This window comes from Orycteropus afer, unplaced genomic scaffold (assembly GCF_000298275.1).
Source record: "Orycteropus afer afer isolate SDZICR_OR568_19922 unplaced genomic scaffold, OryAfe1.0 scaffold00001, whole genome shotgun sequence".
NCBI lineage: Eukaryota > Metazoa > Chordata > Mammalia > Tubulidentata > Orycteropodidae > Orycteropus > Orycteropus afer.
In genome coordinates this window covers 5,494,074-5,509,969 of record NW_006921588.1, presented here as the reverse complement: position 1 = coordinate 5,509,969, position 15,896 = coordinate 5,494,074, and the positions used below count along the sequence as shown (strand labels likewise).

Below are 15,896 nucleotides of genomic sequence, written 5' to 3'. Positions count from 1 at the left end.
AAAAAAATCCCATTATTTCATTTTACATAATTAATAAGTTAAAAGTCCATAATTTCTTTTTCAGTCTTTTTAATGGATCTCATTATTTAGAGGTATTACATAAAATGACAACAGATGACCAAAGATACAATGGGTCAATATACCTGTCCGATCCTCGTCTTACAGCAAATGGTTTCAACATCAAATTGATACCAGGTATGATAATGTGGCTTAATATTTTCTGACTTGGAAATATAAATCTTTAAAAAAAGTAAATAATAATAATAATAATGTCTGGTTCTAAGAATTACATTTAGGTTTTATTTACAGGTATCATGGCATATTTTTGCCTCACCAGATATACAGTGTTAGCGATGAAGAAACAGTCTTAGTTTACAGAGAACACCTATGTATGAAACAAGCAAGTTTGGCTTCTCTTTCAGTACATTGCCTTACTTTTTCATTTTTATAACTAATCAAGGAGTTTCATTGTAATTGTTGCCATCCGTTGACATAATATTCAGACTGCCTGATTTGCTAACAAAATTATTAAAATACTCCTTTAGATGGTGAAATTGAAATAAATATTAGACACTGGGATGGCCAAACAAAAGTGGATATCTCCTTTCTCTTTTTTTAAAGCATTTACTTGTTTCATGAAGTGGGCATTTAATATCAGCAGTCTTAATATTTGGAGAGTAGATGGTTTGCTTCCATAGTTTTACCAAAAAGCTAATGATCTTTGTTTAGTATGAAAATCCATCAGGTGGAGCGAGAAAAAGAAAGTCCTTCTGCTGGAGGAGTTAAGTTTTCCTGGTGGGTCCCTTCTCTGTTTTCTCGCATTTCCCACACTTCCCTGCCTTCTGCCCTAGCTTCCTACACTCGTTCTGTCTTGCTGCTTTCTCTTCATCTCTTATTAAGGGGCACAATAGTACACAGAGGTTGGCTCCATTGTCCCTCCTTCTACTCCTAAACTTACAACCAAAGTAGAGAGAAACAAAGTTTAATAACTAGAGCAATGTTGAAAGTGTTTAAAGGAATGTTTCCCTGGTGCATGAAAAGAAAACAAATAAAAACAAAGTACAGAAGCATGAAATTAGGTATATACAAGAAATGCTTTGCTGTTCTAAACGTAAAAGTAATTTAACTTTAGTTGTGCAATTTAGGATACCTACTGCTTGAACAATTTCTCTTAGAAAGATCAGCACAAGGCCGGTCCCCTTGAGGCGGAGGTCAAAGATGTCGCAAATGTCCAAACTACCATGCCACTCCATCATTTCAGACATTAACTCCTCCTCCTCCTCCTCCCAATAATTTCCCCAGTCTTAGGGTTCTATATTTCGCTGTAATGCCTCACAGAACTCACAGACACCCAAGGGTTCGTCTCACGTAGTAGAGGTGGAGGCTGGCAGGCTGGTGAGTCCCAGGTCCTCCCAATCTCAGGGTTTGATGAACCTCGATCAGCAGATCAGATGACGGCTGCTGTCCCTGCTGTCCCAAATCCGGGGGTGAGATGAGGATGATCCAAGACACAATGCCCGGAGCAAGAGGAGAGATTCGTAGGTATACTCTCAGGGAAGCTACGGGCAGTGATTTGAATTATGCCCTCCAGCAAGGCAGGACTCAAGATATATTCCACCTGTGTTGCCCCAACAGCATTAACCTAAATCCCATCACAGAGTTGATTGCCAGTCATTATAGAGAATGACTGCTACCAGCTGCCCAGCCAAGTTGATACCTGACCTTAACTACAACGCCACCCTAAACAGGCATGGATAATGGCATTTACAATACATCACAGAGTGGAGGACAATGGCTAGAAGGGCCACATCAAGCTATTCAGTGCACCTACCCTAAATTTCTTACCCCAACCTCAACTTTAGATAAAGTAATGGTAAACAAAGATATTTAGACTTCAGGTAGAAAGAGGTAATCCAAATCCCAACTCTGCAATTTAAAAATGGTTTGGCCTTGGAAAAGTCAGTAAACCTTGCTGTTTCCTCATCAATAACAACCACTAATATTTATTGAATACTTATATTCAGGGCACTTGTTGTTGTTGTTGTTGTTGTTGTTGTTGTTATTTGCCATCAAGTTGGACCTGACTCATAGCGACCCCTCCTTGGATTTCCGAGGTGGTATCACTGCGAAAGTAGATTGCCCGACATTCCTTCCGAGGAGTGGCAGGTGGGTTTGAACTGCCAGCCTTCTGGTTAGCAGTCAAGTGCCTTAGTCACTTTAAAACTACCTAAGTATTAAATGTCTTCATTTAATCTTCCTAATAGCCCTATAAAGTAAGTACCATTAATGTCCCCATTTTACAGATGGAACAATCAAAGCACAGAGAAGTTTGCTTAAGGGAACACAGTTGTAGAACTCGAGTTTGAATGCAAGCAGACTTGGTTAATTCATTTGTTATACTGCTTCCCTATTAAAATTGGGATATATAATTCATGAAGTAGTTGTGAGGAATCAATGTGGTAACTTACATAGATGACTTAATGTGGTACTTGGCAGTGGTAGATGTTTAAATAATCTCTTCTCACCTCCCCACCCAACTTTCTGGCCTGAACTGACTTGTCACTTCTTTTGTTTCTAGACATTTTTTTCATTAGGCTCCCTAGCATCTTTTTAATTTATCTGAATTGTGAAGCAAAATGTGTTTTGTTTTCTGGGTGTGTGTGTGTAGCAGTGTAGCATATATTTTACTTGACTTAATCTAATTCTCTAATTAGCTGCATGCATTGGTGGCAGGTACCATTTTTATGAAAGAATAAATGTCAGTGTGTCTCCTTATAGCAATTTCCTTTAACAGGATAACTGTCCTGTCTGTTGCCTGAGTATGTTCATTTTTTCAGCTTCCTGTTAAGTTAAAAAATAAGTACACTCATGCAGCTCTTAGCTTGTAGATAAGTGTTTTTTAAGTCCTGTTGAATGACAGGTATTTTGAATGGCACTGAAGGTGCAAGACTGAATATGACCATCAGCTGCAAACCAATTTCATTTGACAGGAATTAACTTTGTTTAGATTATCATCAGAACTATTTCTTTTCTCAATAACAGACCAAATTAAAGAATTCATGTTTCCTTTCTTCATTTTTGTTTTAGTCTTCTTTTTTTTTCTGCATTATTTTTCATAAGGTAGATGTTTAAGGACTATTTTAGTGAGTATATTGTTGTACGAACTTTGAATCAACAATTTGCTTGTTGTCACAATGGGTGAGGAGGACAAAGGTGTCTGTGAAGAGAAGATTCTGAGTGTGACCCTAAAAACTTTGCTTATTAATAAGAATAGCTTTCTGTTCTGAGTAAGAATTCCATATTTTAGCAAGTGAAAATTTGTCAGATAACTTTTTCATTTGAAGTATTCTTCCTGAAAATTAGGAAGCATTTCATAGAATTTTATGGATACTTCTTGAAAGTTAATTGTTGTAATTCCAGATGTCTCTTAAAATTTCCATATCTCATTTTCCAAACACAAAGATTAAAATACTGCTCAATTTCCTCGTCCTTTGCCAAGTATTTTTACCCATAAGCACAAGTCATTCTGTGAAATATACCATTTTCTAAGACAAATATAGTCAGTACAAGACCTTTAAGTCTAATCATACTTTTCACTAGCAATAGTGGAGAGACTCTTAGAATGATACTTTTTAAAATCCTTACACACACACACACACACACACAAATAAATAAATGTGAGCTAGAATATTCTTCTACCACTTTGTCTATCTAAACCCTGTTTCAAATTCCATTTTAGCTTCCCTGCCTGTTCTAACTCTCGTGTCTCCCTTCACTGAGCTCTGTACCTTAGTGCTTGATTATATTATATATTATATTATTCCTCAAAGAATACTAGGATACATGCTGTGTTCAGTCTGCCCCCACTGTAACTGCAATCCAAGAACTAGTCTGTAACTGGGAACAGGTTAGACCTAAGATCATTAGAGTTCTCAGGATCTGAAATTCTCAAACCTACACTATGCTTCTTTTAACACAATGATAGGTTACTAAGATTAGATGGCTCTTTTTCCTTGCTTCTAGGTGGCATTGTATTGTCTTCAATTTTAAGAACAACTGCTGTACAGCTACAGTCAGAGAAGACAGTGCTCTGCTATTTTCCAAAATCACATAAGTCCATGTTAAGGCTAAATTTGATGCTATGGAATATGTGCTGTTAGGGATTATTGCCTCAGTTACACAGCTAATCATGTAGCTAGTTTTTAGTTATATTTTAATTACTAAATTATTTAAAGTACTTTAAATAATAGGTAACATGTCATTTTTAGCATTGCCTAGTAAAATATTTTGAACAAACATTAGTATTTTATTTCTTCAAATTACTGTATATTGTTAAATTACTGTTTGAGTATTTTTATAACATTTTAAAATAATCACAGAAATAATTCAGGCCTTTAAATTAGATATTAAACCAGTAGGATAGAATTTGAACTGTAGCAGTTGTTAAAACACTTAAAGCAGTTTTATTTTAATAAATATCATGGGACTCTTCTTTTGCGCCAAAATAAGAAATGTTCTCAACAAATGTAAGCAACAGAGCAGCAATAACTGAGATTAAATTAAATTACATAAAACTCATGTGGTGTCAATGAGCACTTATGACTTAATATGAATTTGAAATCCTGTGGGAAATTATTAGTTGTTCTCCAAGTAAGGAAGTAAAACTTTGTTCTGACTATCTCGAATTTCTATTGAAGATTAACTAAATGTTTTAACATGGATGTTGTTTTTAATGAACATTGTTCTAAAATTTAATTTAAACTAAAATGACTATGTGTGTGTTTTCATTTTTTTCTTTCAGGAGTTTCCGTTGCTGAAAACTACTTAGAAATAGAAGGAATGGCTAACTGCCTCCCGTTCTATGGAGTAATGGATTTGAAAGAAATTCTTAATGCTATCCTAAACAAAAATGCCAAGGAAGTTTATGAATGTAGACCTCGAAAAGTGATAAGTTATTTAGAGGTATATATTATTAGCTTATGTGGGTTTGGTAGGTTTTAAGATAGTGAATTGTTTCTTAAAATAATAAGCCATTTAAAAATAGTAAACTGTTTCAGTAAGGTTTGTTTATTTTCTTTGCACAAAGGTGATACTGTTTGAAAAAGAATAACCAACTCCATTAAAATTTTACGTCTAGACTGATTATTTGTATTGTATCATGGATCCTTACCATAACATTATTTCTTAGGTACATATTAAGGAAGAGCTTTATGAATGAGACATTTCATACTTAGGATTTTTTTAAATCTCCATAATTAGAAGGGATTCAAAAGGCTCTATCTTATACTATATACCATATTTTTATACAAATAACACATATGTCACACAGTTTTTTTTCCCACACTGGGCAGCCCCCTCATGGGCTAGCTTCCTGTGTGCACTGTGGGCATTATCTGTGTGCATTATTTCTGTGGGCATGTTATATGAAAGAAAATATAGTACTTGTCTGGAAAGAAAGTGATAAAATTCTAAACCTTGATCTCTTTTAATAGACCTATATTACTAAATAAGTGGTGGTTTTTGTTTCCTAACAATATCCACCACAATGAGAACTGTAGCTATAATGGATTTTTAAAAAATTAATTCAAAAGTAAATAATAGTGATGGAGGAAGATTATAAACTTAAAATGTCCAAGTAGAGGGAAACAATAGTGACTGTTTCTAAAAACTGTATTTTCAGGAGCAGTCACCAGTGCTGTTATTTTAAGCCAAAACTTTAATAGAATTTAATTTCTCTTTTAAATAAGGAATTTTTGTTAGGGTATAATGATGGTGTATCTGTTGCATTCTGAGAGTCAGACTTCCTCAATAGAAGATTCATTCTTTGCGCTTTCTGAAAAACTTATTCAGTAATTTTGTAAGTCCTCAGGAACTTTGTCTAATGGGCATTCCCAGCATATTGTAGTAAAATTAAGCACTGGAGGTTTCTAGAGACTTCAAAGAAATCATTTCTTGTGAAAGAGTATGAACTCTATGTATATAAAAAAAAAGGTTAAGTTGTGTGTAGTGTTTTGTGTATTGAATCTAGTAGTCCAGAAGGACTGAAGGATGCTAAAGCTAGTGTCCTTGAAATGTCTGGCTTTAGAGCCTAAGCAGGGAAAGATGACAGAAGGGTGCTGGTGGACCAGGAGAGTAAGGAGGGATTGAAGAGATTAAAGGTCAAAATGAAGAAAAAGAACAGGTTTAGTTAGAATAAAGGAGTAGGATGTTTAGAATGATAATGGGAGAGAGAGGATGTGGTTAGAATGATGTTAAGGTTCAAGATGCTTCAAATATAAATTTAAAAATAAATAAATAAAAGAAGCCAACTTTACTAATACTATTTTGCCTCCAAATCTGATCCTTCTTCAATCTTAGTTACCTCAGAAAACAGTATTACTGTACTAAAAATATAGGCATTCTTTTTGCTTCTATGTTCCTCATAACCAGCCTATCAGCATGTCTTCTTGATTCTACTTCCAACTCCTATCAGGAATCTTTCTACCTCCCTCCATCTCTACTGTTATCACTGTAGTCAAAGCCTCGTCTCAGGACTGCAGTGATGACTGCAGACTCTTCACACAGCCACCAGACTGAAGATCAGACCCTCACTTAAAAGTCCTCTGGTTACTCTTGTACATTCAGATTAAAACCTGAGCTACTCATCCTGCCCTTCTGGGACCTCTTTGATCTGGCTCCTGACCAGTCCCTTATCTTGCCCCTTTTTTCCCTTTATCAATAATGTACTCATATTGGACATTCTGTACTTTCTCTTATCTCTGCTTGAAATGCTTTTCTTCCCCCACAGTTTCTGTTTGTTCAAGAAAACCTTTCCCAACTACTCAGTCACTGTCCCTGTTTTCCTGCATTGTTATTCAGTCACATTCTGTCTTTCCCTTTCTCTGCACTAGCATGTAATTTCACAAGAGAAGGGATTTTGTTTCTTTTCTTCTCTACTGTATCCCTAGAACCTGCAGAATTGACTAGCAGATAATTGGTGCTCCTTAAATATTTCCTGAGTGAATGAATAATGACAACAATATAATTAATTTTCTATTTTCCTTTTTGCCAAGATAACATATTTTCTGCTTCAGGGTATATCCCTGTAAAATGCATGACTTTCTCTTCACAGGGAGAAGCAGTACGTCTGTCTAGACAGCTACCCATGTACTTATCCAAAGAGGACGTCCTAGACATTGTCAACAGGATAAAGCACCAATTTAGAAATGAAATTAAAGGGTGTGTTCATGGTCGCCCATTTTTTCATCATTTAACACATCTCCCAAAAGCTGTATGATTAACTGTGTTTAAGAAAATTCATTGAAATTGGTTCAGTCATAAGACATTTTGAGTCAGTTTTCAAACGATCTTTCTATTATCATATATTAAGCAGTTTATTAATAAATAAGAATTCACTGGCTTGTTTGTATAATGAAAACAATTTTCAAAAATCTTGGAAAATTTAAATAAACTAATATGGACTTAATTCAGTTGATTCTCAAGAACCGTCCTTCATCATAATTACCAGTTGCAGACTCCAAATTGGAAAATATGTAGTATTCTTGTGTGATTGATTTATTAGGTCAACTAGGTGCAAGGAAGAATCACACATCATACCAGCAGACTCAACTTGGCATATCTGGCAGAAGTTGTCTGTATTGTTTGAAGTACAGTGAAGACAAGGAGTAGGAAAAGGGGAAAAAATAAAGTTCAGAGGAAGAAGAGAGAATATAGTTTCCGTAATCTTGCTATCTCCAACTTTGGAGTAAAGGTTATATTGTTGCTGTCTCTTTCTTATACTATAATTAATGGAATTAAGGTCAAACTTTGTCAGAGAACATGGGAAGATCTAGATTTTTAACAAAATTTAGGTTAAACCTTTCATAACCTATGGGGCATAGAGTGCTCACCTCTGAGATTTAGTGGGAACCTGCTGTCCCACTTTCAGTGTGTGCTGCCATCAGGTGAGGGCCTGTATAACTGTGAGTCTGAAGAAATGGACCTCATCTCACCAGCCCCAGCACCAGAGACCTCCTGGGACATATGTATTCCACCAATTGTATCAGAATTCATATTACCTCAATTTAAAATAAAAAAAAATTTCAGAATGCCTTCTATTATTAAAAACAGTTTCAACAAAAAATTCAAAGCAGAAAATGATTCAGTCTTGCAAGGGTTAACATTGTACATTGTGCATGTCTTTTCAAACCTGAGGTCTCATAGTGCACCAAAATGGTTAATGTACAAAAAGCTGAATTTTTTTGTTTGTTTTTGTTTTTGTTTTTTGTTTTTCCTCATTTATTTATTTTGATTGATTAATTGTGATTTGGGTCAAAATTTAAAGAGCAAATTCACTTTCCATACAACAGTTCACATACACTTGGTCTCGTGACATTGACTACAGTTAGCCCAATGCAACAGCTCCCCTCCCACTTCCTCCTGATAGTTACCTCTTCCCTGTGTCTGTCCCTGCATGCACCCCTGCCCCCTGAGCTGTCTCCCTGTGCATAAACAGTCCTTCTTTCTCCCATGATTGTTCTCTCCAAGGAGTGTATCTACCTCAGGTAAATGTTCAGCTCATATGCCTGTCTTTTATTTGGCTGGAAACCACAGGTGTGGGTTCAATTCCAGACCTGAAGGGCAGCTAGGGGCCATAGTCTCAGTGGTTCCACCAGGCTCTATCAGACCAGCAAACCTGGTTCTCCCTTTTCTTTCCCCCCAAATGATTTTGAGTTTTGTTCCACATTGTTCTCACTCTCTACCCAGGATCTCCTACCTAGATCCCCCTCTGAGTGGTTGACAGTGGTAGCTGGGCACCATCTAGTTCTTCTGGTCTCATAGTCTGCGGATTGTACCAGACTCTAGGACTAACTGTTTCCATGAATCTTTAGTTTTCTTCATTCTTCTTTGCTCTGGATGAGGAGAGACACATCGTTGCATCTAGAAAGCTGAAATAGGATTTTTATGAATCTATTTGTTGTTTAAAGTATATTACACTGGATACAGTGCCTGTGTACTCACACTACCAAACCAGAAAAACAAACTCACTGCTGTAGAGATGAATCGACTCATAACAACCCTATAGGACAGAGTAGAACAGCCCCATAGGCTATCCAAGGCCATAAATCTTTAAAGAAGCAGACTGGCCTATCTTTATCTTGCAGAGCAGCTGGTGGGTTCAAACTGTCAACCTTTTGGTTAGCAGCCACATGCTTTAACTACTGTGCCCTAGAGCTCCTTGTACTCACACCACCCTCCTGTAATCCTCCAGGAGAATCTTAAATTCTTAAAAATCCTGTGTTAAAAGTTACAAATTGTGATATCTGGAATTCTACCCATAGCCTGGCCTTTTCTCCTGTCAACAGTTCCCTGTTTCTTGTGAATGAAATACTGATTTTATAAATTTGGAGCCTGATCTAGTGGTAATACTTTTTAATTAACTGGATAAATTGAGAGAAGAGTAACTCATAGGGGAATAGATGATGAAATTTGCACCATCCCTAAGCAAAATTTCAGACTCATTTTCTAACTGATATGGTCTGTGTTGGGTAATGCAATAGATTAATGAGCTCAGGTACTAACAGCAATTTTAGACTAAGGGGATCAAGTGCACCCAGAGTTGTCTTGGAAGAAAGGCCTTCCTGCTTTCTACTTCTGAAAAATCAGTCACTGAAAAACCCTATGGACTACAGTTCTATTCAAACATACGTGTGGTCACCATGAGTCAGGGTTGACTAGATGGTTATTTAAAAAGTCTGTGCTGATGCCACAGTGGCCTCTTTGATGAAGAAGCTCACTTTATTCTCATCTTCCTCCAGTCCTTAATTCTGTCAAATCAAGTTAGTGGTACTAGCAGAAGTATTTACTACCTTGGAAAATCTCATCTAGCTTTCACAAGCTGTAAAAACTAATCCTACAGCTTGTGGTCATAACCACTATTACATAGCCTGTCGTGAAATGTAGGCCTTAAAGAGTCATTTAGGAGCTCTGGTAGCGTAGTGCCTGAGGCACTTGACTGCTAATCAGAAGGCTGGAGTTCAAACCCACCAGCCACTCCTTGGAAGGAAGGTTGGGCGAACTACTTCCATAGTGATACTGCCTTGGAAACCCAAGGAGGGGTTGCTATGAGTTGGGTCCGACTCAATGGCATATAACAACAACAACGAGTCATTTGGAGCAACAAAGTGTAGATATTTTTTAGGAAATAAGTATAAAACTTAGTTAAACAGCATGCTTTAAATGAATAAATCTTGAGTTGCAAATTTAAGAGGGAGGCTGGAGCAGCAGAGGTGGGTGAGTTAATTGCTTTGCCAGGTCCTGCCTGGGACCCCTGACCTCAAGCCTCCCATGTGCCCCCCTTCCCACTACTGAACCAGCCATTTTGCAGCTTCTCTCCTCTGCCCCAGGCGTTTGCAACAGCGGTGCCACTGGACAAAATGGACAGAGTAGGCAGTAGCGATGACAAAGCCCTTGCACCCAGGATGGAGGTAATGGCAACTGCAGACTAGGAGGCCTACACTGGAGGTTAAGGACAAAGAGGGGACATCTGAAAGGAAAACCCCATAGGTGTATTAGAGGCCTTGCCTGGGAGAGGGAAGACTCAAGGTGGGAAGCCCCAATGTTCCTTTGAGACAAGGAAGGGTGTTGCCTAGGATTCAGCTTCAACTGTACCTCAAGGGTGCCGTCAAAGCCATACAGGAATGTGGACCACAGGCCTCTCTTATATGGACCTTTTGCCTGAAAGGTACCCATGGTTGACCCAGCAGTGCCTGTGAGGTTTCAGAAATTTAATACACTGCAAAATGGTGCATCTGAATTCATATTGAAGAGTTTCTGTTATTTTTCTTGGGTATCTGGTTCTCTGATTTCATTTAGATTTGGTTGTTCAAGTTGTGTCCTATCATGGCCTACATTTCTTAACCAAGATAGTATGACACATTTTCCCCTCTCCAACCACTTGACCCATCTCTTACTAGTTTTATTTTCTTTTTGTAATCTTCCAGTCTATTTTGGAAGGTAGACAGGGACCACTAAGTAAACTTGGGTTAGGGTCTACACTGAAAATCAAATACAGTAACTATTTCACAGCACATCTTGCAAATACACATGGAGCACACACAAATAAAACACACTAACTTAAAAACCAAAGTTGCCAAGCAATTAAGATTCCAGTAATTAAGTTTTTAAATGAACTAGTCTTATGCTTGGAATTGAAACATTTTGAATTGGTCTGGACAAATGAGGGTCCGAGGATTCATAATTGCTAAAAGGAATTTTTAAGATGATCTAATAAACTGAGCATACATATGGGAAAATGGAAGCCTGGAATGATTGACTTGGCTGAGTGCACACTGCTAATATTCTTACTAGTTCCACCTCAAATGTTGATATTGCCATAAATAAAGTAAGTGCTGAAAAAAATAAATTTTACTGCAAAGCCAAGTTTTTATCAAATGACTTGGGATTGTCTACTACTTAAGCTTATGCCAAACATGAATAATCAAAAGTTAACTGTTCCCTTATTCTGGATCTCTTAGTTGATCTCACCTAAATTTTTTAAATTTACACTTCAAAATATTTTTCATTATTTCCTGTAATACTAGCAACACACTATTTTAGCGTCTTACCGCTACCACCTTGAGTTTGTTTTCTCTGCTTGATAATTGTCCATACTTTTATTGCTCCTTAAAAACGAAACGAAAATACTGCCATCAAGTCAGGTCTGACTCAGTGAGGCCCCATAGGGTTTCCAAGGCTGTAAATCTTTATGGAAGCACAATGCCTCATCGTTCTCAAGGGAAGTGGCTAGTGGGTTCAAGCCACTGGCCTTTTGGTTAGCAGCCAAATGCCTTAACCACTGCACCACCAGAGAGCTCCTTTCTCTAAGTTTTAAAACCTGGCTTTTTTCATCTCTGAAATGAGGATGCTGAACTTGATCTCCAAGGGCCCAATGATTTCTAATATTCTGTGAATTTGTTTCTTCCTATTTTGTCTTGAATATTCAGTAGCAGGGTCTGGAATGACCTCTTTTCTTTACAGTTAATTATCTCTACATTATTAATGAACATATTTAAATGCCTCCAAAGGAGCTGTGGTGACGTAATGGTTAAAGCATATGATTGCTAACTAAGAGGTTGGTGATTCAAACCCAGTAGCTGTTCCATGAGAGAAAGATGAGGCGGCCTGCTTCCATAAAGATTTATAACTTTGGAAAGCTTATGGGGCATTTCCTGTAGGGTCACTATGAGTCAGAATCAACTTGATGGCAGTGGATTTTAAACTAGTCTTTTTCATAAAATGGACTTTTTCATAAAATCTTTATCAAAGGAAATAAAAAGATATTTTTCCAAGTTGGACTCGAAATCACTACAACAGATTCCCGATCTCCATTTCAGTTGTGTATTAATTTCTTTGTTGATTCGATTAACTTACTGAGTGCCACCAAAAAAAAAAGAACCAAACCCACTGCCACTGAGTCGATTCCAACTCATGGTGACCTGCTTTGGGTTTCCGAGGCAGTAAATCTTTATGGAAGTAGATTGTTCAGTCTTCCTTCCATGGAGTGGCTGGTGAGTTTGAACCACCAACCTTCTGGTTAGCAGTCAAATGCCTTAGGTACTACACCACCAGAGCTCCATATTGAGTGCCACACTCAGTGCTAAATACAAAGCGAAGATACTCCATGCTGTCTGGAGTTTTTAAGGAGATCGTGAGTTACTAAGAGTAGATAAACTATTAAAATATAAGTAATAAGCATTATGATAAGCATATGTAGGGTGTACTAGGGAAACACAGAGGAGGCATCCATTCCCAGTGTAGGGAATCCTATGGAAGGAACTAGTGAGTCAAGTTTTAAGTGAGTAACCAGTTAGTGGTCCAGAAGAAGAAAGAACAGTTTTTGAGGCAGGAGAAACAGCATATGTCAATGCATTTGTGTGCAGGGAATTCTGCATTACTAAATCTTGAAGAGTAAATGACGTTTAGAATGATAGGCAGCACCCGCATTGTAAAGAATCTCGTAGACCTTTTCCGATTTGGGAATTTTATCCCATGGTGGTTGTTGTTGTTATGTGTTGTCTAGTCGGACCCAACTCATAGCGACCCCTCCTTGGGTTTCCGAGGCAGTATCACTACGGAAGTAGGATTGCCCAACTTTCCTTCCGAGGAGTGGCTGGTGGGTTTGAACCGCCAGCTTTCTGGTTAGCAGTCAAGTGCCTTAGGCACTATGCTACCAGAGCTCCCTATTCCATGGAGTGTAGGAAACTAGCAAGGTTTTCAAATGTGGACATGCACAATAAGATTTAGAACACTTTAGTTTAGTTATGAACTAAAGAGCAAGTTATAGAGCAAGTTAACAAGTTTCTTGAGAATTCAGTTTGAATGATTTAAGCAAAAAGGGATAAAAGCTCTGTGGTGATAAATAAAGTCAATTTGATGGTTATTGAGACCTTCATGGCCTTGTAGGGTTTTTTGTTTAGATTCTTTGTAATGGTGCCACAGTGGAACTAAAGTACAAAAGAGACCTCTCTCGTTTTGGGTAATAGAGATAATGGCTGGAAGAATAATGTCATTTGCCTTTCCTTTCTACACTGGAAGTCAGTATGATTTTAGCTAAGCCTTCTGAGTTCCATATAGACTGAGAAAACCATAAAATATCTTTTTGTTTTATTATTACTATATCAGATATTTAAATTTTAATCTAGGTTTGTATCTCGGGCTTTTAGAAACCAAGCTAAAGTTTCTAATTGTTCCTATAAATGAAATAATTATATACACACACACACACACACACATATATGAATTTAAATATTAAGAATTTTTTTAAAATAACATTTATAGCTAGACCAAACTGGTAACATAAAATTATTTTCAATCTTGAACTTATTTAATTTTTAAGAATGTTCTCATTGGTATTATAATTATGTCTTGTAATTTAGATCATAGAAATGAAAAGAAGAAGCAGGGAAATTTAATGGATTGAATGTATTTTGGGAAGAAAATGGTAGGTTTTTCACAAGTAAGTTTACTGTTATTTCTTTTAAAAGGACATGTTTGTTTTAAGTGTTGCTTTATCTAGAGACGTTTGTAAATTATAGCAAGTTAATTTGCAAGACAATGTTGTTATCCTGCTAAAAATAATTTTAATTATTTGCTAATCATAATAGTGAAAAAAATGTCATTTTGCATTTGCCTTTGCATATAAATTGCTATATGTATATAAAGTACTTATATGTTTCTATGTTCTTTGCACTTTTTTTTTGTCTTTTTTGTTTCCTTAGTCATAGAAAAAAAGCTGTTTTAAAATAAACACTTTCCCAGATATGTAGTCATGATCTTTGATGTATTAGATTAAAACAAGATTCCGCCCCCCACACCCCGTGCAGTTTATAAATTGTCAAAGATTTTATAGGAGCAATAAAGTTTTGACTATTTTGCCCATTTTAAAAAATATAAAAGTACAATCCTTCCCTGTTCCAAAGTTGAAAAATGAGTAATTCATATTTTCTAGATTTCTTCAGATGACAAGTTTGAGGATACTCTGTGTATACCAATATGAGTATGGCCTAAGTCAGCACTTCTCATATTTTAATGTGCATATCGGTCTCCTAGCATCTTGTTAAAATACATGTTCTGATTCAGTAGATCTGAGGTTGTTGTTGTTGTTGTTATGTGCCGTCGAGTCAGACCTGACTCATAGTGACCCCTCCTTGGGTTTCTGAGACAGCATCACTACGGAAGTGGATTGCCCCACCTTCCTTCCAAGAGATCTGGGGTAGGATCTAATATTCTGCATTTCTTACAAGTTCTCAGGGAACGAATGCTACTGGTTTCAGGAACCAGAGTTGGGCTAAAAAGGGTATAGAGATACTTTTTTTTTTTAATGCAAACGTATACTGAAACCACATGATCGAATTTATGAGTCTATTTAAGCCACGTGTTTGCATCTAGGCTAGTTTATGATTACTTTGGCCACTAGATTGTAGCTAATGGTTAAGCTTTAAGAACCCTTTCAGCTTTCCTTCTTGCTCTGGGGAAGCTCATTGGCTTGTATGAAGTCTGCTACCATAAGCCTATGTTCTGTGAGAAAGTGCAAACTAGCCAGGTGAAGAGATCATGAAGAGAAAGATGCTTGAACTGTTCTAGCCATCTCAACTCTGGCCCCAGACACAGAGTGAAGATGCCTTCAGATGAGTCTAGCATAAGCTTCCATCTGACTACAGTTGTTTTAGGTACCCAGGTAAAAACCACCCAGTTTGCAGAACCATGAAAGATAAATTGTTAAGCCACTAAATCTTGACATGATTTTTTTATGCAGCAATAGGAAACTAGAATAATTACATTATCCTAACTTGGAGTTTTGTTACTGAAATGTCATGTTGATTTTCATAAAATTATCAGTTTGCTGTTGTTGTTAGGTGATGTCGAGTTGGTTCAGACTTGTAGTGACCCTATGCAGAACAGAATGAAACAGTGCCCTGTCCTGCACCTTCTCCATAATCATTGCTATGTTTGAACCCACTGTTGCAGCTACTGTGTCAATCCATCTCTTCGAAAGTCTTCCTTTTTTTCACTGACCCCTCTACTTCAAGAAGTTTCTTTAGAAGAATCCAAGAAGAATTTGACATTCTTGAGATATAAAAATATATTCTTTCTAAACTTAAAAGTCATTAAGAGTAAAATTTTAAAGCGTATATATTTTTCACTTTCTAGATCTACATTGCCTATAAAATATGTCAGTTATGACTTTGCGAGAATGACCACAAATGTACATAACAAGAATGTTGACTTTATAGTATTCATAGACAAAAGATACTTTAAATTTGTTTAACTTTATGTAAAAGATTTTCACAGCAGCAAATGCTCTGTTTTACCTGTTGTTATTTGCCATTGACTCGGCCCCGACTCCTAGCGACCCC

General features: G+C 36.9%; 1 protein-coding gene across 1 annotated transcript in view; it reads left to right on the top strand.

The window, feature by feature from the left end:
* PMS1 (PMS1 homolog 1, mismatch repair system component) overlaps positions 1 to 15,896 on the top strand; it is a 146,065-nt gene that overhangs the window by 119,323 nt on the left and 10,846 nt on the right. The window contains exons 9-12 of the mRNA XM_007950224.2: positions 65 to 195; positions 4,802 to 4,962; positions 7,112 to 7,270; positions 10,386 to 10,466. Coding sequence (XP_007948415.1) covers positions 65 to 195; positions 4,802 to 4,962; positions 7,112 to 7,270; positions 10,386 to 10,466 — 532 coding nt within the window. The remainder of the gene's footprint in view (positions 1 to 64; positions 196 to 4,801; positions 4,963 to 7,111; positions 7,271 to 10,385; positions 10,467 to 15,896) is intronic.